The following is a 26,291-nucleotide window of genomic DNA, read 5'->3' as shown; positions in this document are numbered from 1 at the left end:
TACAGACAAAAATCAGAGGATACAACTGACGATTTACTATAAAACCAGAAAAACGGCCAGCCTACTCATGAGAAACTCTCCAGACACAAAACAGAACGCTTTAAAAGAGACTAATGTCGTCTATGCCTTCAAATGCCCACTTGGGGACTGTAAGCTCCAAAAAAACCAGTATATAGGCAAGACAACAACATCTCTTTCTAGGCGTTTATCGATGCATAAGCAACAGGGCTCCATTAAGGAACATATAATCTCTTCCCATAACCAAACCATCGCCAGAGAAATCCTAGTAAACAACACAGAAATCATCGATAGATACAGCGATAGCAGGCGGCTTGACGTTTGCGAGGCACTACACATCAAGAAGTCAACACCAGCAATCAACAGCCAATTATTGCACAACTATATTCTACCCACCTCAAGACTCCGCTCCAATATAGAAGCATCAAGAAATATGGACCAATAGGCTTTCTACAAACACTTCTATTCAATACCCATTGTTTCTGTTCTGTCTTGTGTTGATACTTTTAATACCCTATTAATATCCCCTCCTGTTCTGTCTTGTGTTAATGCCACATCACCCTTACCACCTCACTCAAATGTAGATATAAAATCAGAGATACGTTCTAATCAGTTGTGTATTTGTGAAGTCTTTGAAAATGTAATAAGTTTTACGAAACGCGCCCGTGTCGCGTCAGACTAGAAATAAAAATGAATTTTGGAGAAGTGATTTTTGATTTACCTCCAACAGTGAAGCGTAATGTACGAAAGATTGAGAAAATTCGCGTTAGAATTATTAATCTTACTTTTTCGGTCATATTTAATAATATATGTCTACAGGAAAGACTGCTACCAAAATATACTAATATATATATATATATATATATGTGTCGTACCTAGTAGCCAGAACGCACTTCTCAGCCTACTATGCATGGCCAGATTTGCCTAATAAGCCAAGTTTTCCTGAATTAATATATTTTCTCAAATTTTTGTCTTGTGAAATGATAAAGCTACCCATTTCATTATGTATGAGGTCAATTTGTTTTTATTTGAGATAAAATTAACGTAGATATATGACCGAACCTAACCAACCCTACCTAACCTAACCTAACCTATCTCTATAGGTTAGGTTAGGTTAGGTGGCCGAAAAAGTTAGGTTAGGTTAGGTTAGGTTAGGTTAGGTAGGTTAGGTAGTCGAAAAACAATTAATTCATGAATACTTGACTTATTAGGCAAATCGGGCCTTGCATAGTAGACTGAGAAGTGCGTTCTGGCTACTAGGTACGACACATTTATATATATATATATATATATATATATATATATATATATATATATATATATATATATATATATATATATATATATATATGTATATATATATATATATATATATATATATATATATATATATATATATATATATATATATATATATATATATATATATATTATTAAATGTGACCGAAAAAGTAAGATTAATAATTCTAACACGAATTTTCTCAATGTTTCTTATATTTTTCTTCACTGTTGATGGTAACTGAAAAATCAATTCTCCAAAATTCATTGTTTTTCTAGTCTGTCGCGACACTTGAGCGCGTTTCATAAAACTTATTACATTTTCAAAGACTTTAGTTTACACAGACACAACTATAACTGAACAGAGCTTAAACATCTTCGATTTAATACCTGTACCTGCATTTGGGTGAGGTGATATGTTACAACAGTTTTGGATGAGGTGAAAACAAACTTTCAACACAAGACAGAACATGAAACAATGGGTATAATATTTTGTAAGTTAAAGGGAAGAATGGAAGTAACTGCAAAGGGCCTATTGACCCATTTTTCTTGATGCTTCTATATTGGTGCGGAGTCTTGAAGTGGGTAGAATATAGTTGTGCATTAATTGGCTGTTGATTGCTGGTGTCGACTTCTTAATGTGTAGTGCCTCGCAGATATCTAGCTGCCTGCTATCGCTGTATCTATCGATGATTTCCGTGTTTTTTGTTAAGACTTCTCTGGTGATGGTCTGGTTGTGGGAAGAGATTATATGTTCCTTAATGGAGCCCTGTTGCTTATGCATCGTTAAACGCCTAGAAAGAGATGTTGTTGACTTGCCTATATACTGTTTTTTTTTAGGCTTACAGTCCCCAAGTGGGCATTTGAAGGCATAGACGACATTGGTCTGTTTTAAAGCGTTCTGCTTTGTGTCTGGAGAGTTTCTCATGAGTAGGTTGGCCGTTTTCTTGGTTTTATAGTAGATCGTCAATTGTATCTTCTGATTTTTGTCTGTAGGGATAACGTTTCTATTAACAATATCTTTCAGGACCCTTTCCTCCGTTTTATGAGCTGTGGAAAAGAAGTTCCTGTAAAATAGTCTAATAGGGGGTACAGGTGTTGTGTTAGTTGTCTCTTCAGAGGTTGCATGGCGTTTCACCTTCCTTCTTTTGATGTCTGAAACCTTCAGAGGTCGCATGGTGAAACGCCATGCAACCTCTGATCCATGGTATACATTACTGCAACATGACAAATATCCTAGCAGTCAAATGACACAAATAAGGTCACAAAACCCGGACCGTAGCGGCAACACATGCGCTCGACTGAGCAAATCAAAGAGTGACCGCCCAGAGCCATGCTGGCTGGGAGCGACACTGTATCCACCTCTATGAGTCAGCTGACTCCTCTCTTTCAAATATCTCAAGCTCATTTACAGACATATCTCCATCAAGAACTTCTAATTCATATATCAACAAAATAAAGACTATAATACACAACCTTACATAATAATACATATCAATAATTCAGTACATTAAAGATTATATCATGATATAAAAATATGTGAACAAAGAATTCATATTGGCAAGACATGGCAACACTGGCGGGAGAGGGGAGGAGGGGTTAAGGGAGGATTTCAAGACGTCTGTCCACCAGCAATTATACATACGTATACATGAATACAATATAAAGTATATATATGCAACATGTGTATCAAAACCATGTCTATGTGGTATACATCTCAGAGTGCCAAAATCTATTTTAATGTTAGAGGACAATGTAATGAACAATAATGAAAGGGAAATTACACAGTATACATGACAGTAATACATCCGAGACTTTAATTTATACATTCTCCATCATAGTTCACACAATATTTCCTATATAGGATTATATAGCATTCCATAATATAAGCATATACGGATGTTTTTCAAGCTACATGACATTAGGCTACTGCTGTTCACTAGATTTCTTATATATATCCACAAATACATGGCAAGAACGTATGGTACAGATATATAATATACATAGATATATGTGGAATACATTGGCAATACACATTTAATACTAGTGTGTTGTCGAAAAAAGAATAACTACATAAATTAATATTCATGACACTAGGTTAATCAGCCAAGACATCACTATACAGTTTGAGCACATCATACACCAGCTACAGTATGATCATACTGGTGTATGTGTGGTCATAACACCACCTCACACCCATATGGTAATACCACAACACACCATGGTCCAGTATGGTAATATTACAACACACCATGGACCAGTATGGTAATATCACAACACACCATGGACCAGTATGATAATATCACAACACACCATGGACCAGTATGGTAATATCACAACACACCATGGACCAGTATGGTAATATCACAACACACCATGGTCCAGTATGGTAATATCACAACACACCATGGACCAGTATGATAATATCACAACACACCATGGACCAGTATGGTAATATCACAACACACCATGGTCCAGTATGGTAATATCACAACACACCATGGACCAGTATGGTAATATCACAACACACCATGGTCCAGTATGATAATATCACAACACACCATGGACCAGTATGGTAATATCACAACACACCATGGTCCAGTATGGTAATATCACAACACACCATGGACCAGTATGGTAATATCACAACACACCATGGTCCAGTATGATAATATCACAACACACCATGGACCAGTATGGTAATATCACAACACACCATGGACCAGTATGGTAATATCACAACACACCATGGACCAGTATGGTAATATCACAACACACCATGGACCAGTATGATAATATCACAACACACCATGGACCAGTATGGTAATATCACAACACACCATGGTCCAGTATGGTAATATTACAACACACCATGGACCAGTATGGTAATATCACAACACACGATGGACCAGTATGGTAATATCACAACACACCATGGACCAGTATGGTAATATCACAACACACCATGGTCCAGTATGGTAATATCACAACACACCATGGTCCAGTATGGTAATATCACAACACACCATGGACCAGTATGGTAATATCACAACACACCATGGACCAGTATGGTAATATCACAACACACCATGGTCCAGTATGGTAATATCACAACACACCATGGTCCAGTATGGTAATATCACAACACACCATGGACCAGTATGGTAATATCACAACACACCATGGTCCAGTATGGTAATATCACAACACACCATGGTCCAGTATGGTAATATCACAACACACCATGGACCAGTATGGTAATATCACAACACACCATGGACCAGTATGGTAATATCACAACACACCATGGTCCAGTATGGTAATATCACAACACACCTGAATGATTGTGAGGTGATGGTGATATAGCAGTGAGAGTAAAATAATAGTGTGATAGTGATACTGAGGTGATGATATGACAGTGATAGTGAGGTGATGGTGATATAGCTGTGATAGTGAGGCGATAGTGATATGACAGTGATGGTGATATGACAGTGATGGTGAGGTAGTGGTGCTGTAGCAGTGATAGTGATATATCAGTAAATGTAAGGAGGAAAAATATCAGTGAGGTGATAATGTAGTGAAAATGAAATGATGTTGGTGTAACAGTGACAGTGTTATGTGATAGTGAACTGCTGGTGATATAACAGTGACAACAGCTGTCATATAGTGACACCAACAATTTGTTACTCAACATGGTCAGTATATGACCCCAAGTGTGGGGCCTGAGGTGATGGTGACATGGAGGTGATAGTGAAGCTATAGTGATACAGCAATGATAGGTTACAGTACTGGGAAGATATAGCATTGATGGTGATACAGCCGTCATTGTCAGGTATATGATACCAAAGTATAAATACCAAAGATAGTGAAGTAATGATGATATAGTGATAAAGATGTGTCCTTAAATTACATTGGCATCAAAACACGCAGTCCATGGTGATGCAGGAGTGATAGTGATGATGGTGGTACAGTGAACTAGAGTGGCAGCACAACACCACAGTAGTGATGGTGGTGGTACAGTGAACTAGAGTGGCAGCACAACACCACAGTAGTGATGGTACAGTGAACTAGAGTGGCAGCACAACACCACAGTAGTGATGGTGGTGGTACAGTGAACTAGAGTGGCAGCACAACACCACAGTAGTTATGGTATAGTGAACTAGAGTGGCAGCACAACACCACAGTAGTGATAGTGGTGGTACAGTGAACTAGAGTGGCAGCACAACAACACAGTAGTGATGGTGATGGTACAGTGAACTAGAGTGACAGCACAACACCACAGTAGTGATGGTGGTGGTACAGTGAACTAGAGTGGCAGCACAACACCACAGTAGTGATGGTGGTGGTACAGTGAACTAGAGTGGCAGCACAACACCACAGTAGTGATGGTGATGGTACAGTGAACTAGAGTGGCAGCACAACACCACAGTAGTGATGGTGGTGGTACAGTGAACTAGAGTGGCAGCACAACACCACAGTAGTGATGGTGGTGGTACAGTGAACTAGAGTGGCAGCACAACACCACAGTCCACCACAGTCACCTCCGTAATGTCACTGTGGTTGACTGCTGCCTTCACCACATCCAGGCCACTCACCACATCACCGAAGAAATGTGACCACTGGCGACCTACCTGGAGGCCCCTGGTGGCGATGCCGAACTGGGCACTCTTGGGACCCCCCAGCCTCCACCTGGCCCACACAGCTCCTGCCCGGCCTGACCTCCGGTACTGCCCCTGGAGGTCAGGCAGCAGTGGGGCTCCTCCCTCACCATCATTACTCTCGTAGTCTCCGCCCACCACCCGCTCCTCCGGCACACCCTTGCACTCCACCCACAACAGTTTAGTGTTGCGGTAGGTGTGGCCCCGCTGGCCCGTACACAACAACACAAACTGTCTGGCCAGCGGAGTGTCAGGGGTCAGCCGGATGGTGACCCGCCCTCTTGTTGACCCCGCCCACCCGAGGTCAAGGAACGCCAGGGTGCAGGAGGGCTCCAGCATGCCCACAACCTCACTCTCCTGCAGAAAATGAAATAAATTATACTGATAACTGTATAACAAAATGTTATCATATTAGTTATCAAAACTCAGTAAGTCAGTAAGATTAGTGGGTGTAATAAAGTAACCTGGAGGGTGTGGGCGTTGGCGGGCGTGGGCTGACGCAGGAGTGGGTGGAGGTACAGCTGTCCGTCTTGTAGAGTTATCCTGGCGGAGCGGCGGCCATCTTGGTCTTCCTGGACGGCCAACACCCGGCCAGCCTCCACCAGCCTCTTGACGGGCTCCCTCATCCTGCGGAGGTCCTCAACCTGTGGACAGTGTCAGCCCCATTATCACCTGTGGACAGTGTCAGCACCATTATCACCTGTGGTCAGTGTCAGCCCCATTATCACCTGTGGGCAGTGTCAGCCCCATTATCACCTGTGGTCAGTGTCAGCCCCATTATCACCTGTGGGCAGTGTCAGCCCCATTATCACCTGTGGTCAGTGTCTGCCCCATTATCACCTGTGGGCAGCGTCAGTCCCATTATCACCTGTGGTCAGTGTCAGCCCCATTATCACCTGTGGTCAGTGTCAGCCCCATTATCACCTGTGGTCAGTGTCAGCCCCATTATCACCTGTGGACAGTGTCAGCACCATTATCACCTGTGGGCAGTGTCAGTCCCATTATCACCTGTGGACAGTGTCAGCACCATTATCACCTGTGGTCAGTGTCATCCCCATTATCACCTGTGGACAGTGTCAGCCCCATTATCACCTGTGGTCAGTGTCAGCCCCATTATCACCTGTGGTCAGTGTCAGCCCCATTATCACCTGTGGTCAATCTTATCACCTGTGGTCAGTGTCAGCCCCATTATCACCTGTGGACAGTGTCAGCCCCATTATCACCTGTGGACAGTGTCAGCCCCATTTTTTAGACCTGTAGCTCCAGGCTCCCCCCTCTCCTGGCAGCGGGTTGGTGCTGGACCTGAAGCTCAAGCCCCCCTCTACTGGCAGGGGGTTGGTGCTAGACCTGTAGCTCCAGCCCCCCCCCCCTCTACTGGCAGGGGGTTGGTGCTGAACCGGAAGCTCCAGCCTCCCTCTACTGGCAGGGGGTTGGTGGACCTGTAGCTCCAGCCTACCTTTACTGGCAGGGGGTTGGTGCTGGACCTGTAAATCCAGCCCCCCTCTACTGCCAGGGGGTTGGTGCTAGACCTGTAGCTCCTGCCCCCCCCCCTCTACTGGCAGGGGGTTGCTGCTGGACCTGTAGCTCCAGCCCCCTCTACTGGCAGGGGGTTGGTGTTGGACCTGTAGCTCCAGCCTCCCTCTACTGGCAGGGGGTTGGTGCTGGACCTGTAGCTCCAGCCCCCTCTACTGGCAGGAGAGTTGGTGCTGGACCTGTAGCTCCAGCCCCCCTCTACTAGCAGGGGGTTGGTGCTGGACCTATAGCTCCAGCCCCCCTCTACTGGCAGGGGGTTGGTGCTGGACCTATAGCTCCAGCCCCCCCCCTCTACTGGCAGGGGGTTGGTGCTGGACCTGTAGCTCCAGCCCCCCCCTCTACTGGCAGGGGGTTGGTGCTAGACCGGTAGCTCCTGCCCCCCCCTCTACTGCCAGGGGGTTGGTGCTGGACCTGTAGCTCCAGCCCCCCTCTACTGGCAGGGGGTTGGTGCTGGACCTGTAGCTCCTGCCCCCCCCCCTCTACTGGCAGGGGGTTGGTGCTGGACCTGTAGCTCCAGCCCACCCCTCTACTGGCAGGGGGTTGGTGCTGGACCTGTAGCTCCAGCACCCCCCCTCTACTGGCAGGTGATTGGTGCTGGACCTGTAGCTCCAGCCCCCCCCCCCTCTACTGGCTGGGGGATGGTGCTGGACCTGTAGCTCCATCCCCCCTCTACTGGCAGGGGGTTGGTGTTGGACCTGTAGCTCCAGCCCCCCTCTACTGGCAGGGGGATGGTGTTGGACCTGTAGCTCCAGCCCCCCCTCTACTGACAGGGGGTTGGTGCTGGATCTGTAGCTCCAGCCCCCTCTACTGGCAGGGGGTTGGTACTGGACCTGTAGCTCCAGCCCCCCTCTACTGGCAGGGGGTTGGTGCTGGACCTGTAGCTCCAGCCCCCCCTCTGCTGGCAGGGGGTTGGTGCTGGACCTGTAGCTCCAGCCCCCTCTACTAGCAGGGGGTTGGTGCTGGACCTGTAGCTCCAGCCCCCCCCCCCCTCTACTGGCAGGGGGTTGGTGCTGGACCTGTAACTCCAGCCCCCCCTCTACTGCCAGGGGGTTGGTGCTGGACCTGTAGCTCCAGCCCCCTCTACTGTCAAGGGGTTGGTGCTGGACCTGTAGCTCCTGCCCCCCCTCTACTGGCAGGAGGTTGGTGCTGGACCTGTAGCTCCAGCCCCCTCTACTGTCAAGGGGTTGGTGCTGGACCTGTAACTCCAGCCCCCCTCTACTGGAGGGGGTTGGTGCTGGACCTGCAGCTCCAGCCCCCTCTACTGTCAAGGGGTTGGTGCTGGACCTGTAGCTCCAGCCCCCCTCTACTGTCAAGGGGTTGGTGCTGGATCTGTAGCTCCAGCCCCCCTCTACTGGCAGGTGATTGGTGCTGGACCTGTAGCTCCAGCCCCCCCCCCTCTACTGGCAGGGGGTTGGTGCTGGACCTGTAACTCCTGCCCCCCTCTACTGGAGGGGGTTGGTGCTGGACCTGTAGCTCCAGCCCCCCCCTACTGGCAGGGGGTTGGTGCTGGACCTGTAACTCCAGCCCCCCTCTACTGGAGGGGGTTGGTATTAGCCCTATAGCTCCAGCCCCCCCCCCTCTGCTGACAGGGGGTTGGTGCTGGACCTGTAACTCCAGCCCCCCTCTACTGCCAGGGGGTTGGTGCTAGACCTGTAGCTCCTACCCCCCCTCTACTGGCAGGGGGTTGGTGCTGGACCTGTAGCTCCAGCCCCCTCTACTGGCAGGGGGTTGGTGCTGAACCCGAAGCTCCAACCCTCCTCTCTACTGCCAGGGGGTTGGTGCTGGACCTGTAGCTCCAGCCCCCCTCTACTAGCAGGGGGATGGTGCTGGACCTGTAGCTCCAGCCCCCCTCTACTAGCAGGGGGTTGGTGCTGGACCTGTAGCTCCAGCCCCTCTACTAGCAGGGGGTTGGTGCTGGACCAGTAGCTCCAGCCCCGCTCTACTGGCAGGGGGTTGATGCTGGACCTGTAGCTCCAACCCCACTCTACTGGTAGGGGGTTGGTGTTGGACCTGTAGCTCCAGCCCCCACTCTACTGGCAGGGGGTTGGTGTTGGACCTGTAGCTCCAGCCCCCACTCTACTGGCAAAGGGGGTTGGTGTTGGACCTGTAGCTCCAGCCTCCTCTCTACTGGCAGGGGGTTGGTGCTGGTCCTTTAGCTCCAGCCCCTCCCCCTCTACTGGCAGGGGGTTGGTGCTGGACCTGTAGCTCCAGCCCCTCTACTGGAAGGGGGTTGGTGCTGGGCCTGTAGCTCTAGCCCCCCTCTACTGGCAGGGGTATGGTGCTGGACCTGTAGCTCCAGCCCCCCCCCTCTACTGGCAGGGGGATGGTGCTGGACCTGAAGCTCCAGCCCCCCTCTACTGGCAGGGGGTTAGTGCTGGACCTGTAGCTCCAGCCCCCCCCCTCTACTGGCAGGGGGTTGGTGCTGGACCTGTAACTCCAGCCCCCCTCTACTGGCATGGGGTTGGTGTTGGAGATGTAGCTCCAGCCCTCCTCTAATGGCAGGGGGGGTTGTTGCTGGACTTGTAGCTCCAGCCCCCCCCTCTACTGGCAGGGGGGTTCGTGCTGGACCTGTAGTTCCAGCCCCCCCCCCTCTGCTGACAGGAGATTGGTGCTGGACCTGTACCTCCAACCCCCTCTACTGGCAGGGGGTTGGTGATGGACCTGCAGCTCCAGCCCCCCTCTACTGGCAGGGGGTTGGTGCTGGACCTGTATCTTCAGCCCCCCGTCTACTGGCAGGGGGTTGGTGCTGGACCTGTAGCTCCAACCCCCTCTACTGGCAGGGGGTTGGTGCTGAACCAGAAGCTCCAACCCTCCTCTCTACTGGCAGGGGGTTGGTGCTGGACCTGTAGCTCCAGCCCCCCTCTACTGACAGGGGGTTGGTGCTGCACCTGTAGCTCCAGCCCCTCTACTGGAAGGGGGATGGTGCTGGGCCTGTAGCTCTAGCCCCCCTCTACTGGCAGGGGGTTGGTGCTGGACCTGCAGCTCCAGCCCCCCCCCTCTACTGGCAGGGGGTTGGTGCTGGACCTGTAGCTCCCGCCCCCCTATACTGTCAGGGGGTTGGTGCTGGACCTGTAGCTCCCGCCCCCCTATACTAGCAGGGGGTTGGAGCTGGACCTGTACGTCCAGCCCACCCCCCTCTACTGCCAGGGGGTTGGTGCAGGACCTGTAGCTCCAGCCCCCCTCTACTGGCATGGGGTTGGTGTTGGAGATGTAGATCCAGCCCCCCTGTACTGGCAGGGGGTTGGTGCTGGACCTGTAGCTCCAGCCCCCCCCCCTCTACTGGAAAGGGGTTGGTGCTGGACCTTTAGCTCCAGCCCTCCTCTAATGGCAGGGGGGGTTGTTGCTGGACCTGTAGCTCCAGCCCCCCCTCTACTGGCAGGGGGGTTCGTGCTGGACCTCTAGCTCCAGCCCCCCCTCTGCTGACAGGAGATTGGTGCTGGACCTGTACCTCCAACCCCCTCTACTGGCAGGGGGTTGGTGCTGGACCTGCAGCTCCAGCCCCCCTCTACTGGCAGGGGGTTGGAGCTGGACCTGTATCTTCAGCCCCCCCTCTACTGGCAGGGGGTTGGTGCTGGACCTGTAGCTCCAGCCCCCTCTACTGGCAGGGGGTTGGTGCTGAACCAGAAGCTCCAACCCTCCTCTCTACTGGCAAGGGGTTGGTGCTGGACCTGTAGCTCCAGCCCCCCTCTACTAGCAGGGGGTTGGTGCTGGATCTGTAGCTCCAGCCCCCCTCTACTTGCAGGGGGTTGGTGCTGGACCTGTAGCTCCAGCCCCTCTACTAGCAGGGGGTTGGTGCTGGACCAGTAGCTCCAGCCCCGCTCTACTGGCAGGGGGTTGATGCTGGACCTGTAGCTCCAGCCACACTCTACTGGCAGGGGGTTGGTGCTGGACCTGTAGCTCCAGCCCCACTCTACTGGCAGGGGGTTGGTGCTGGACCAGTAGCTCCAGCCCCGCTCTACTGGCAGTGGGTTGATGCTGGACCTGTAGCTCCAGCCCCACTCTACTGGCAGGGGGTTGGTGCTGGACCTGTAGCTCCAGCCCCCCTCTACTGGCCGGGGATTGGTTCTGGACCTGTAGCTCCAGCCCCCCCTCTACTGGCAGGGGGTTGGTGCTGGACCTGTAGCTCCAGCCCCCCCTCTACTGGCAGGGGGTTGGTGCAGAACCTGTAGCTCCAGCCTCCCTCTACTTGCAGGGGGTTGGTGCTGGACCTGTAGCTCCAGCCCCTCCTCTAATGGCAGGGGGGTTGTTGCTGGACCTGTAGCTCCAGCCCCCCCTCTACTGGCAGGGGATTGGTGCTGGACCTGTAGCTCCAGCCCTCCCCTCAACTGGCAGGGGGGTTGGTGCAGGACCTGTAGCTCTAGCCCCCCCCTCTACTGGCAGGGGGTTGGTGCTGGACCTGTAGCTCCCGCCCCCCTATACTGGCAGGGGGTTGGTGCTGGACCTGAAGCTCCACCCCACCTCTACTGTCAGGGGGTTGGTGTTGGACCTGAAGCTCCAGCCCCACCTCTACTGGCAGGGGGTTGGTGTTGGACCTGTAGCTCCAGCCCCACCTTTACTGGCAGGGGGTTGGTGTTGGACCTGTAGCTCCAGCCCCCACTCTACTGGCAGGGGGTTGGTGTTGGACCTGTATCTCCAGCCCCCACTCTACTGGCAGGGGGTTGGTGTTGGACCTGTAGCTCCAGCCTCCTCTCTACTGGCAGGGGGTTGGTGCTGGTCCTTTAGCTCCAGCCCCCCCCCCTCTACTGGCAGGGGGTTGGTGCTGGACCTGTAGCTTCAGCCCCTCTACTGGAAGGGGGTTGGTGCTGGGCCTGTAGCTCTAGCCCCCCTCTACTGGCAGGGGGTTGGTGCTGGACCTGTAGCTCCAGCCCACCCCTCTACTGGCAGGGGGTTGGTGCTGGACCTGTAGCTCCCGCCCCCCTATACTGTCAGGGGGTTGGTGCTAGACCTGTAGCTCCCGCCCCCCTATACTGGCAGGGGGTTGGAGCTGGACCTGTCCGTCCAGCCCACCCCCCCTCTACTGCCAGGGGGTTGGTGCAGGACCTGTAGCTCCAGCCCCACACTACTGGCAGGAGGTTGGAGCTGGACCTGTAGCTCCAGCCCCCCTCTACTGGCATGGGGTTGGTGTTGGAGATGTAGCTCCAGCCCCCCTGTACTGGCAGGGGGTTGGTGCTGGACCTGTAGCTCCAGCCCCCCCCCCCCCCTCTATTGGAAAGGGGTTGGTGCTGGACCTTTAGCTCCAGCCCTCCTCTAATGGCAGGGGGGGTTGTTGCTAGACCTGTAGCTCCAGCCCCCCCCCCTCTACTGGCAGGGGGGTTCGTGCTGGACCTGTAGCTCCAGCCCCCCCTCTGCTGACAGGAGATTGGTGCTGGACCTGTACCTCCAACCCCCTCTACTGGCAGGGGGTTGCTGCTGAACCTGCAGCTCCAGCCCCCCTCTACTGGCAGGGGGTTGGTGCTGCACCTGTAGCTCCAGCCCCCCTCTAGTGGCAGGGGGTTGCTGCTGGACCAGTAGCTCCAGCCCCCCCTCTACTGGCAGGGGGTTGGAGCTGGACCTGTATCTTCAGCCCCCCCCCCCCCTCTACTGGCAGGGGGTTCGTGCTGGACCTATATCACCAGCCCCCCCTCTACTGGCAGGGGGTTGGTGCTGGACCTGTAACTCCAGCCCCCCTCTACTGGAGGGGGTTGGTATTAGCAATATAGCTCCAGCCACCCCCCCTCTGCTGACAGGGGGTTGGTGCTGGACCTGTAACTCCAGCCCCCCCTCTACTGCCAGGGGGTTGGTGCTAGACCTGTAGCTCCTGCCCCCCCTCTACTGGCAGGGGGTTGGTGCTGGACCTGTAGCTCCAGCCCCCTCTACTGGCAGGGGGTTGGTGCTGAACCAGAAGCTCCAACCCTCCTCTCTACTGGCAGGGGGTTGGTGCTGGACCTGTAGCTCCAGCCCCCCTCTACTAGCAGGGGGTTGGTGCTGGACCTGTAGCTCCAGCCCCCCTCTACTAGCAGGGGGTTGGTGCTGGACCTGTAGCTCCAGCCCCTCTACTAGCAGGGGGTTGGTGCTGGACCAGTAGCTCCAGCCCCGCTCTACTGGCAGGGTGTTGATGCTGGACCTGTAGCTCCAGCCACACTCTACTGGCAGGGGGTTGGTGCTGGACCTGTAGCTCCAGCCCCACTCTACTGGCAGGGGGTTGGTGCTGGACTAGTAGCTCCAGCCCCGCTCTACTGGCAGGGGGTTGATGCTGGACCTGTAGCTCCAGCCCCACTCTACTGGCAGGGGGTTGGTGCTGGACTAGTAGCTCCAGCCCCGCTCTACTGGCAGGGGGTTGATGCTGGACCTGTAGCTCCAGCCCCACTCTACTGGCAGGGGGTTGGTGCTGGACCTGTAGCTCCAGCCCTCCTCTACTGGCCGGGGATTGGTTCTGGACCTGTAGCTCCAGCCCCCCCCCCCTACTGGCTGGGGGTTGGTGCTGGACATGTAGCTCCAGCCCCCCCTCTACTGGCAGGGGGTTGGTGCAGAACCTGTAGCTCCAGCCTCCCTCTACTGGCAGGGGGTTGGTGCTGGACCTGTAGCTCCAGCCCCTCCTCTAATGGCAGGGGGGGTTGTTGCTGGACCTGTAGCTCCAGCCCCCCTCTACTGGCAGGGGATTGGTGCTGGACCTGTAGCTCCAGCCCCCCCCCCCTCAACTGGCAGGGGGGTTGGTGCAGGACCTGTAGCTCCATCCCCCCCGTCTATTGGAAGAGGGTTGGTGCTGGACCTGTAGCTCTAGCCCCCCCCCTCTACTGGCAGGGGGTTGGTGCTGGACCTGTAGCTCCCGCCCCCCTATACTGGCAGGGGGTTGGTGCTGGACCTGAAGCTCCACCCCACCTCTACTGGCAGGGGGTTGGTGTTGGACCTGAAGGTCCAGCCCCACCTCTACTGGCAGGGGGTTGGTGTTGGACCTGTAGCTCCAGCCCCACCTCTACTGGCAGGGGGTTGGTGTTGGACCTGTAGCTCCAGCCCCCACTCTACTGGCAGGGGGTTGGTGTTGGACCTGTAGCTCCAGCCCCCACTCTACTGGCAGGGGGTTGGTGTTGGACCTGTAGCTCCAGCCTCCTCTCTACTGGCAGGGGGTTGGTGCTGGTCCTTTAGCTCCAGCCCCCCCCTCTACTGGCAGGGGGTTGGTGCTGGACCTGTAGCTCCAGCCCCTCTACTGGAAGGGGGTTGGTGCTGGGCCTGTAGCTCTAGCCCCCCTCTACTGGCAGGGGGTTGGTGCTGGACCTGTAGCTCCAGCCCCCCCCCCTCTACTGGCAGGGGGTTGGTGCTGGACCTGTAGCTCCCGCCCCCCTATACTGTCAGGGGGTTGGTGCTGGACCTGTAGCTCCCGCCCCCATATACTGGCAGGGGGGTTGGAGCTGGACCTGTACGTCCAGCCCACCCCCCTCTACTGCCAGGGGGTTGGTGCAGGACCTGTAGCTCCAGCCCCACTCTACTGGCAGGAGGTTGGAGCTGGACCTGTAGCTCCAGCCCCCCTGTACTGGCAGGGGGTTGGTGCTGGACCTGTAGCTCCAGCCCCCCCCCCCTCTACTGGAAAGGGGTTGGTGCTGGACCTTTAGCTCCAGCCCTCCTCTAATGGCAGGGGGGGTTGTTGCTGGACCTGTAGCTCCAGCCCCCCCTCTACTGGCAGGGGGGTTGGTGCTGGACCTGTAGCTCCAGCCCCCCCTCTGCTGACAGGAGATTGGTGCTGGACCTGTACCTCCAACCCCCTCTACTGGCAGGGGGTTGGTGCTGGACCTGCAGCTCCAGCCCCCCTCTACTGGCAGGGGGTTGGTGCTGGACCTGTAGCTCCAGCCCCCCTCTAGTGGCAGGGGGTTGCTGCTGGACCAGTAGCTCCAGCCCCCCCTCTACTGGCAGGGGGTTGGAGCTGGACCTGTATCTTCAGCCCCCCTCTACTGGCAGGGGGTTGGTGCTGGACCTATATCTCCAGCCCCCCCTCTACTGGCAGGGGGTTGGTGCTGGACCTGTATCTCCAGCCCCCCCTCTACTGGCAGGTGATTGGTGCTGGACCTGTCGCTCCAGCCCCCCCCCTTCTACTGGCATGGGGTTGGTGCTGGACCTACAGCTCCAGCCTCTCTCTACTGGCAGGGGGTTGGGGCTGGACCAGTTGCTCCAGCCCCCCTCTACTGGCAGGGGGTTGGTGCTGGACCTGTAGCTCCAGCCCCCCTCTACTGGCAGGGGGTTGCTGCTGGACCAGTAGCTCCAGCCCCTCTATTGGCAGGGGGTTGGAGCTGGACCTGTAGCTCCAGCCCCCCTCTACTGGCAGGAGGTTGGTGCTGGACCTGTAGCTCCAGCCCACCTCTACTGGCAATAGGTTGGTGCTGGACCTGTAGCTCCAGCCCCACTCTACTGGCATGGGGTTGGTGTTGGAGATGTAGCTCCAGCCCCTTTGTACTGGCAGGGGGTTGGTGCTGGACCTGTAGCTCCAGCCCACCCCCCCCCCCTCTACTGGAAAGGGGTTGGTGCTGGACCTTTAGCTCCAGCCCCTCCTCTAATGGCAGGGGGGGTTGTTGCTGGACCTGTAGCTCCAGCCCCCCCCCCTCTACTGGCAGGGGGGTTGGTGCTGGACCTGTAGCTCCAGCCCCCCCTCTACTGGCAGGGGGTTGGTGCTGGACCTGTAGCTCCAGCCCCTTCTACTAACAGGGGGTTGGTGCTGGACCTGTAGCTCCAGCCCCCCCTCTACTGGCAGGGGGTTGATGCTGGACCTGTAGCTCCAGCCCCCCCTCTACTGGCAGGGGGTTGGTGCTGGACCTGTAGCTCCAGCCCCCCTCTACTGGCAGGTTTTTTTTTGCTGCACCTGTAGCTCCAGCCTTTCTCTACTGGCAGAGGGTTGGTGCTTGATTTATAGCGCCAGTCCCCCCCTCTACTGGCAGGGGGTTGATGCTGGACCTGTTGCTCCAGCCCCCCTCTATTGGCAGACTGTTGGTGTTGGACCTGTAGCTCCAGCCCCCTCTACTGGCAGGGGGGTTGGTGGTGGACCAGTAGCTCCAGCCGCCCTCTAGTGGCAAGGGGGTTGGTGCTGGACCTGTAGCTCCAGCTCCCCCCCTCTACTGGCAGGGGGTTGGTGCTGGACCTGTAGCTCCAGCTCCCCCCTCTACTGGCAGGGGGTTGGTGCTGGATTTGTAGCTCCAGTCCCCCCTCTACTAGCAGGGGGTTGGTGCTGGACCTGAAGCTCCAGCCCCAATCTACTGGCAGGGGGTTAGTGCTGGACCTGTAGCTCCAGCTCCCCCCTCTACTGGCAGGGGGTTGGTGCTGGATTTGTAGCTCCAGTCCCACCTCTACTAGCAGGGGGTTGGTGCTGGACCTGTAGCTCCAGCCCCCTCTACTGGCAGGGGGTTGGTGCTGAACCAGAAGCTCCAACCCTCCTCTCTACTGGCAGGGGGTTGGTGCTGGACCTGTAGCTCCAGCCCCCCTCTACTAGCAGGGGGTTGGTGCTGGACCTGTAGCTCCAGCCCCCCTCTACTAGCAGGGGGTTGGTGCTGGACCTGTAGCTCCAGCCCCTCTACTAGCAGGGGGTTGGTGCTGGACCAGTAGCTCCAGCCCCGCTCTACTGGCAGGGTGTTGATGCTGGACCTGTAGCTCCAGCCACACTCTACTGGCAGGGGGTTGGTGCTGGACCTGTAGCTCCAGCCCCACTCTACTGGCAGGGGGTTGGTGCTGGACTAGTAGCTCCAGCCCCGCTCTACTGGCAGGGGGTTGATGCTGGACCTGTAGCTCCAGCCCCACTCTACTGGCAGGGGGTTGGTGCTGGACCTGTAGCTCCAGCCCTCCTCTACTGGCCGGGGATTGGTTCTGGACCTGTAGCTCCAGCCCCCCCCCCTACTGTCAGGGGGTTGGTGCTGGACATGTAGCTCCAGCCCCCCCTCTACTGGCAGGGGGTTGGTGCAGAACCTGTAGCTCCAGCCTCCCTCTACTGGCAGGGGGTTGGTGCTGGACCTGTAGCTCCAGCCCCTTCTACTAACAGGGGGTTGGTGCTGGACCTGTAGCTCCAGCCCCCCCTCTACTGGCAGGGGGGTTGGTGCTGGACCTGTAGCTCCAGCCCCTTCTACTAACAGGGGGTTGGTGCTGGACCTGTAGCTCCAGCCCCCCTCTACTGGCAGGTTTTTTTTGCTGCACCTGTAGCTCCAGCCTTTCTCTACTGGCAGAGGGTTGGTGCTTGATTTATAGCGCCAGTCCCCCCCTCTACTGGCAGGGGGTTGATGCTGGACCTGTTGCTCCAGCCCCCCTCTATTGGCAGACTGTTGGTGTTGGACCTGTAGCTCCAGCCACCTCTACTGGCAGGGGGGTTGGTGGTGGACCAGTAGCTCCAGCCGCCCTCTACTGGCAGGGGGGTTGGTGCTGGCCCTGTAGCTCCAGCTCCCCCCCTCTACTGGCAGGGGGTTGGTGCTGGACCTGTAGCTCCAGCTCCCCCCTCTACTGGCAGGGGGTTGGTGCTGGATTTGTAGCTCCAGTCCCCCCTCTACTAGCAGGGGGTTGGTGCTGGACCTGAAGCTCCAGCCCCCCTCTACTGGCAGGGGGTTAGTGCTGGACCTGTAGCTCCAGCTCCCCCCTCTACTGGCAGGGGGTTGGTGCTGGATTTGTAGCTCCAGTCCCACCTCTACTAGCAGGGGGTTGGTGCTGGACCTGAAGCTCCAGCCCCCCTCTACTGGCAGGGGGTTAGTGCTGGACCTGTAGCTCCACCCCCCTTCTACTGGCAGGGGGTTGTTGTTGGACCTGTAGCTCCAGCCCCCCCCCCTTCTACTGGCAGGGGGGATGGTGCTGGACCTGAAGCTCCAGCCCCCCCTCTACTGGCAGGGGGTTAGTGCTGGACCTGTAGCTCCACCCCCTTCTACTGGCAGGGGGTTGGTGTTGGACCTGTAGCTCCAGCCCCCCCCCCCTCTACTGGCAGGGGGGATGGTGCTGGACCTGTAGCTCCAGCGCCCCCTCAAGTGCCAGGAATTTGGTGCTAGACCTGTAGCTCCAGCCCCCCCCCCCTCTACTGGCAAGGGGTTGGTGCTGGACCTGTAACTCAAGCCCCTTTCTACTGGCAGGGGGTTGGTGCTGGACCTAAAGCTTCAGCCCCCCCCCCCCTCTACTGGCAGGGGGGGGATGGTGCTGGACCTGTAACTCAAGCCCCTTTCTACTGGCAGGGGGTTGGTGCTGGACCTGTAGCTACAGCCCCCCCCCCCTCTAATGGCAGGGGCTTGGTCCTGGACCTGTAGCTCTAGCCCCCCCCCCTCTACTGGCAGGGGGTTGATTCTGGACCTGTAGCTCCAGCCCACCACTATACTGGCAGGGGGTTGGTGTGGGAAATGTAGCTCCTGCCCCCCCTCTACTGGCAGGGGGTTGGTGCTAGACCTGTACCTTCAGCCCCCCTCTACTGGCAGGGGGTTGGTTCTGGACCTGTAGCTCCAGCCCACCTCTACTGGCAGGGGGCTGGTGCTGGACCTAAAGCTCCAGCCCCTCTCTACTGGCAGGGGGTTGGTTCTGGATCTGTAGCTTTAGCCCACCTCTACTGCATGTCAAGGATTTGGGAATAATGATGTCCGACGATGTAACGTTTAGGGAGCATAACCAAGCAAATATCGCATCAGCCAGAAAAATGATCGGATGAATTACGAGAACTTTCAAATCCAGGGATCCCATCACAATGGTTGTACTCTTCAAGTCACTTGTGTTGTTCCGTCTCGAGTACTGTTCAGTACTCAGTCCCCCCCTTTAGAGCAGGAGAGATTGCTGAATTAGAGGGAATACAGAGCACATATACGGCACGCATAGACGAGATAAAACACCTAAATTATTGGGATCGTCTCAAAACTCTCCAAATGTACTCTCTAGAAAGGAGACGAGAGAGTTACCAAATAATATACACATTGAAAATACTGAAGGGTCAGGTCCAAAATGTACACAGTAAAATAACAATGTACTGGAGTGAACGATATGGAAGAAAATGCATGATTGAACCAGTGAAGAGCAGGGGTGCCATAGGCACAATCAGAGAGCACTGTATAAACATCAGAGGTTAGCGCTTGTTCAACATCCTCCCAGTGACTATAATAAATATTGCCGGAACAACTGTGGACATCTTCAAGAGAAAACTGGACGGTTTTCTAAGAGAAGTTCCGGATCAGCCGGGCTGTGGTGGGTATGTGGCCCTGTGGGCCGCTCCAAGCAACAGCCTGGTGGACCACACTATCACAAGTCGAGCCTGGCCTCGGGCCGGGCTTGGGGAGAAGAAGAACTCCCAGAACCCCATCAACCAGGTACTGGCAGGAGGTTGGTGCTAGACAGCTGGACCTGTAGCTCCAGCCTCACTCTACTGGCAGGACGGTTGGTGCTGGACCTGTATCTCCAGCCCCCTCTACTGGCAGGGGGTTGGTGCTAGACTGCTGGACCTGTAGCTCCAGCCTCACTCTACTGGCAGGGGGTTGGTGCTGGACCTGTAGCTTCAGCCCCCACCTACTGGCAGGAGGGTTGGTGCTGGACCTGTAGGTTCAGCCCCCAACTACTGGCAGGAGGGTTGGTACTGGACCTGTAGCTCCAGCCACCCTCTACTGGCAGGGGGGTTGGTGCTGGACCTGTAGCTCCAGCCCCGTCTACTGGCAGGGGGGTTGGTGCTGGCATTGTCTGGGAGTTTGTTGGCAGTTTCAAGGCTTCAGTTTCTTCGTACCCAGCAGTGGTCTGTTTTGGTTCACTGTCTTCCTGAATGCTTTCCCGGTTGGTTGGTGGAGTGTCACCCACTCTTTGCGCCTCTGTGAGGGGAGCCAGGATCCCGGGTTCAATAGAGGATCACAGGTTCAATCACCATGCAGGACAGAAATGGTTCACATGCTTCCTTTCACCTGTTAGGTCTGTTCACCTACCAGTAAATATTTATCCAGGAGTTAGGCAACTATTGTGCATTGTATGTTAAGGAAAGTCAGTAGTTGACCTTGGGGAACCTCGATAAACCTAAGAACAGGCTTCCTCTCCTCAAAAGAGAACTCAATATCTTGTGATATGACCTATGAGAGGAAATCAGAAACTTACTGTTAATTGCTTCTGGTGGATCTGTCCAGTGATTTCCTGAACTTTATTCATGATGCTGGAGGTTGAGTCTCCCAGGTGTATGGGGTCAGCTGTGGCACCTGTCTCTGTGGTCGTCATCTCCAGGGCCTCCCTGATGGTCTCCTGCATCTGTCATTACCAACACAAACATTAATGGTGGAGGCTGAGTCTCCCAGGTGTACTGGGTCAGCTGTGGCACCTGTCTCCGTGGTCGTCATCTCCAGGGCCTCCCTGATGGTCTCCTGCACCTGTCATTACCAACACAAACATTAATGGTGGAGGCTGAGTCTCCCAGGTGTACGGGGTCAGCTGTGGCACCTGTCTCCGTGGTCGTCATCTCCAGGGCCTCCCTGATGGTCTCCTGCACCTGTCATTACCAACACAAACATTAATGGTGGAGGCTGAGTCTCCCATGTGTATGGGGTCAGCTGTGGCACCTGTCTCTGTGGTCATCATCTCCAGGGCCTCCCTGATGGTCTCCTGCACCTGTCATTACCAACACAAACATTAATGGTGGAGGCTGAGTCTCCCAGGTGTACGGGGTCAGCTGTGGCACCTGTCTCTGTGGTCATCATCTCCAGGGCCTCCCTGATGGTCTCCTGCACCTGTCATTACCAACACAAACATTAATGGTGGAACCTGGACTATAATGAAGCATCAGGCTCTGAGTAAAGTAACTGGACTATAATGAAGCATCAGGCTCTGAGTAAAGTAACTGGACTATAATGAAGTATTAGGCACTGAATAAAGTAACTGGACTATAATGAAGCATCAGACTGAGTAAAAAATATAATGAAGCATCAGACTGAGTAAAGTAATTTGACAATATAAGTAATGTTTTTCTACACTGACCACAGTGTAGAGAAACACCAAGATGACAGTTGACTTTATTAATAAAAATGTTTCAGGTGCTAGAACAAAGTTTCCTATCTATAAAGTCAACTCTCATCTTGATGTGTCTCCATGTCAAAAGTGTTTATATAGAGGCAATACTACACTCAGTTGGGTGAGAACAATGTGACCTTCAGCAGCGTACCTTCACTGAGGTGTGGACAGTCTTGACATCTGGGAAGAGTTCCTGGCACTTCCAGAGCCAATTTTCTACCTCCATGTTGCATTGGTCAACTTCATTGATGGTCATGAATACTTCCTGTGCTGTGTTGACTGTGTTGAGGCTCCCCAACATGGCCTGCAGCTGAGTCTTCCCTTCCTCTCCTTGTGTTGTCATATCCACCACACTGGTATCCTCCAGTTCCAAGAGCTTCATTGCTGACTTATTCTGCTCTACCAGAGCATAGAGACTGTCCTGGAGCTGGAGGTGGTGAGTCTTCCAGTCCCCCAGCTGCCCCCGGTACTCCCCCAGCTGGGACAGTACCTCTTCACAGCTAATAATGAGGCGGCTGATGCTGCTCATCTGCTCCTGCACCAGGGAATGTAATGTCTTACTGATGCCTTTGGCAGGACCTTCATATGGTTTTGCTGGCACTACTTCCTCAGTTGTTAGCTGAATGTTTTTGAGTTTCCTAACTAAAGCCTCCACAGCATAGTTAATTGGGAACTGAGTAGAGGCTGTGGCAGCGTGCTCGGCACGGCAGCTGGGGCAGGTCAGCTGACCATTCTTGATAGCATTGTCAATACACTGGGAGCAGAATGTGTGGCCACATGGCAGTGTGCGAGGTCGTAGCCGATTTTCGGCATAATCGTTAAAACACACTGAACATTCCTCTGGCTTGTTATCCTGTGGAAAGGAATATTTAGTTATGCTAGATGTATTTACAACTAAAACTAATATTACAGTACTTTATTTACTAATACAAATTACATAATATTTTTATACATTCTTTGCATTAGCTATTTCAGAGCAGGGTTAATATTACTGACAGATTAACACATTCACAGCAAGGCCAATATTTTTTATAAACATATCCCGGAGTATGGGATAATATATTTTGGTAACATATTGCAGCAGCAGGGCTGTTTGTAAGCCGTACCCGAGAGTACAGACTAACAAAACCCATCCTTACTTTATTATGAATAATGGAAGGAAATGTATGTATCGTATGTGATAATGGGGGAAGGATCAAGTATTCTTAGTCTAAGTTGGACAATAAGTGCACTGTGGGTTACATCTTAACACATGGGTTTTATTGAACAACTCTGGATTATTTTACACTTACTATGGGAACACATAATTATGTTACAGGACTGTTGAGATTGAGTGATACTCTTCACCAAACATAACCATGATGGATAAATTGACTATTGGTCTCACACAAATCTGGGCTTAGTCGATTTGGTGGTGATAAGTCCGGTCGTGATGGTCAAGTGGATTAAGGCGTCTTGTACATACCAGTTGCGTTGCTCCTGGGAGTATGGGTTCGAGTCACTTCTGGGGTGTGAGTTTTCAGCTGCATATTGTCCTGGGGACCATTCAGGCTTGTTCGCATTTGTGTTCCTCACGTGTGCCCCAAAGAATGAGGTGATTTGGTAAAATGCTATGCCCAAGATTACTATCCGAGTGCCGGCGGTGGGGTGGTTCAAATAGCCTCGGCTATCACCTCATTATGTCCGGTCGTGATGGTCAAGTGGATTAAGGCGTCTTGTACATACCAGTTGCGTTGCTCCTGGGAGTATGGGTTCGAGTCACTTCTGGGGTGTGAGTTTTCAGTTATATATATATATATATATATATATATATATATATATATATATATATAGATAGATAGCGGGCAGAGTGTATCGTGATCTGGCCTGTACTCCTCTTGACATACCAGAAAACATTCTAAGGAAACTACTCCAAGCTTGTACTAAAGAGGCACCCTTCTTGAGCCCAGATGGGCACATGTATAAGCAAGTAGATGGGGTCGCTATGGGTTCTCCCCTAGGTGTTCTGTTTGCAAACTTCTACATGGGTACCATCGAACAAAAGGTCTTAGTCGACATGAACTTGAAACCGGCCATATACTGCAGGTATGTTGACGACATTTTTACTCAGGTACCTGAGGTCAGACATCTGCAGGAGCTGAAGGAGGCATTTGAGCGAAATTCTGTGTTGCGTTTCACCTACGAGATGGAGAAGGATGGGAAGCTGCCCTTTCTAGATGTAACAGTCATGGAAAGGAGCGGAGGTTTCCACACTGCAGTCTACACTAGAGAAACAAACATAGGAATGTGCCTCAATGCCAATAGTGACTGCCCAGACAGGTACAATAGGAGTGTTGTTAACGCTTATGTCGACCGTGCTCTCAGCCACAGCTCAGGATGGAAGCAAGTCGATGAAGAACTTTGTAGGGTAAGGCAGGTCCTAGTCAACAACGGCTTCTCCAATGGTTTCGTTGAAGACATCATAAGAAGGAAGGTGAAACGCCATGCAACCTCTGAAGAGACAACTAACACAACACCTGTACCCCCTATTAGACTATTTTACAGGAACTTCTTTTCCACAGCTCATAAAACGCAGGAAAGGGTCCTGAAAGATATTGTTAATAGAAACGTTATCCCTACAGACAAAAATCAGAAGATACAATTGACGATATACTATAAAACCAAGAAAACTGCCATCCTACTCATGAGAAACTCTCCAGACACAAAGCAGAACGGTTTCAAAGAGACCAATGTCGTCTATGCCTTCAAATGCCCACTTGGGGACTGTAAGCCTCAAAGAACTCAGTATATAGGCAAGACAACAACATCTCTTTCCAGGCGATTAACGATAGATAAGCAACAGGGCTCCTTTAAGGAACATATAATCTCTTCCCACAACCATACCATCACCAGAGAAGTCTTAACAAAAAACACGGAAATCATCGATAGATACACCGATAGCAGGCGGCTTGATATCTGTGGGGAACTACACATTAAGAAGTCAACAGCCAATTAATGCACAACTATATTCTACCCACTACAAGACTCGCACCAATATAGAAGCATCAAGAAAGATGGGCCAATAGGCCCTTTGCATTTACTTCCATTCTTCCCCTTTAACTTTACCCAATATTTCGTGTTCTATCTTGTGTTGAAAGTTTGTTTTCACCTCATCCAAAACTGTTGTAACATATCACCTCACCCAAATGCAGGTATATAAAATGAAAAGCCATTTGAATTATAGCATAGTAAGAAATCTGTTTAGTGTTTGCAGGTTATAGTTGTGTGTGTGTAAACTAAAGTCTTTGAAAATGTAATAAGTTATTACGAAACGCATTCAAGTGTGGCGTCAGACTAGAAATAAAAATGAATTTTGGAGAACTGATTTTTCATTTACCATCGACAGTGAAAAGAAACATAAGAAATATTGAGAAAATTCGTGTTAGAATTATTAATCTTACTTTTTCGGTCATATTTAATAATATATGTCTACAGGAAAGAATGCTACCAAAATATACTAATATATATATATATATATATATATATATATATATATATATATATATATATATATATATATATATATTTATATATGTCGTACCTAATAGCCAGAACGCACTTCTCAGCCTACTATTCAAGGCCCGATTTGCCTAATAAGCCAAGTTTTCATGAATTAATGTTTTTTCGTCTACCTAACCTAACCTAACCTAGCTTTTTTTGGCTACCTAACCTAACCTTACCTATAAATATAGGTTAGGTTAGGTTAGGTTAGGTAGGGTTGGTTAGGTTCGGTCATATATCTACGTTAATTTTAACTCCAATAAAAAAAAATTGACCTTATACATAGAGAAAAGGGTTGCTTTATCATTTCATAAGAAAAAAATTATAGTAAATATATTAATTCAGGAAAACTTGGCTTATTAGGCAAATCGGGCCTTGAATAGTAGGCTGAGAAGTGAGTTCTGGCTACTAGGTACGACATATATATCAATGCTACCAAAATATACTAATATATATATATATATATATATATATGCGAACAAGCCTGAATGGTCCCCAGGACTATATCCCAGGACTCTGGGGTGTGAGTTTTCATTCATATATATATATATATATATATGTGTGTGTGTATATCACAAAAATAAACACGTGATTAAGAATGTGACAATGTCAGACCACGGAGGAAAATGAAACAGGAATTTCCTTAAGTACTTTCGTATATTAAATACATCTTCAGAAGGAATCCTTCTGAAGATGTATTTAATATACGAAAGTACTTAAGGAAATTCCTGTTTCATTTTCCTCCGTGGTCTGACATTGTCATATATATATATATATATATATATATATATATATATATATATATATATATATATATATATATATATATATATATATATATATATATATATATATATATATATATATATATATATATATATATATATATATTTGTATATTTTGGTAGCAGTCTTTCCTGTAGACATATATTATTAAATATGACCGAAAAAGTAAGATTAATAATTCTAACACGAATTTTCTCAATATTTCTTATATTTCTTTTCACTGTTGATGGTAATGGAAAAATCAATTCTCCAAAATTCCTTTTTATTTCTAGTTTGACGCGACACTTGAACGCGTTTCGTAATAACTTATTACATTTTCAAAGACTTTAGTTTACACACACACAACTATAATTTGCAAACACTAAACAGAGTTTAACCCTTAAACTGCACATGGTGTATTTATACGCCCTGAGTAACATGTCCCACGGTGTGCATCGCGTATATATACACCATAGGGTGCCAGGCCCGATTCAAATGGCCCGCGGCTACACCGGGTTCACAGAAGCTTCCTCAGGGCTCTTGTAAACAGACGCCATTTTTT

The 26,291-nt window shown here is 51.8% G+C and overlaps 1 protein-coding gene across 1 annotated transcript; it reads right to left on the bottom strand.

The window, feature by feature from the left end:
• Positions 1-4,767: 4,767 nt before the first annotated feature.
• On the bottom strand, positions 4,768-20,658 carry LOC138372205 (peptidyl-prolyl cis-trans isomerase 3-like). Its single transcript, XM_069337521.1, has 3 exons — positions 20,523-20,658; positions 6,419-6,598; positions 4,768-6,311 (listed from the first exon to the last, which is right to left on the bottom strand). The coding sequence occupies exons 1-3, from the start codon at positions 20,637-20,639 to the stop codon at positions 5,799-5,801; spliced, it is 810 nt and encodes a 269-aa protein (XP_069193622.1). The 5' UTR covers positions 20,640-20,658; the 3' UTR covers positions 4,768-5,798.
• Positions 20,659-26,291: the final 5,633 nt, after the last annotated feature.

The sequence above is a fragment of the Procambarus clarkii genome, chromosome 38 (genome assembly GCF_040958095.1).
Source record: "Procambarus clarkii isolate CNS0578487 chromosome 38, FALCON_Pclarkii_2.0, whole genome shotgun sequence".
Classification (NCBI taxonomy): Eukaryota; Metazoa; Arthropoda; class Malacostraca; order Decapoda; family Cambaridae; genus Procambarus; species Procambarus clarkii.
The sequence above is the reverse complement of the archived record's forward strand: the minus strand, read 5'-3'. Positions and strand labels throughout refer to the sequence as shown.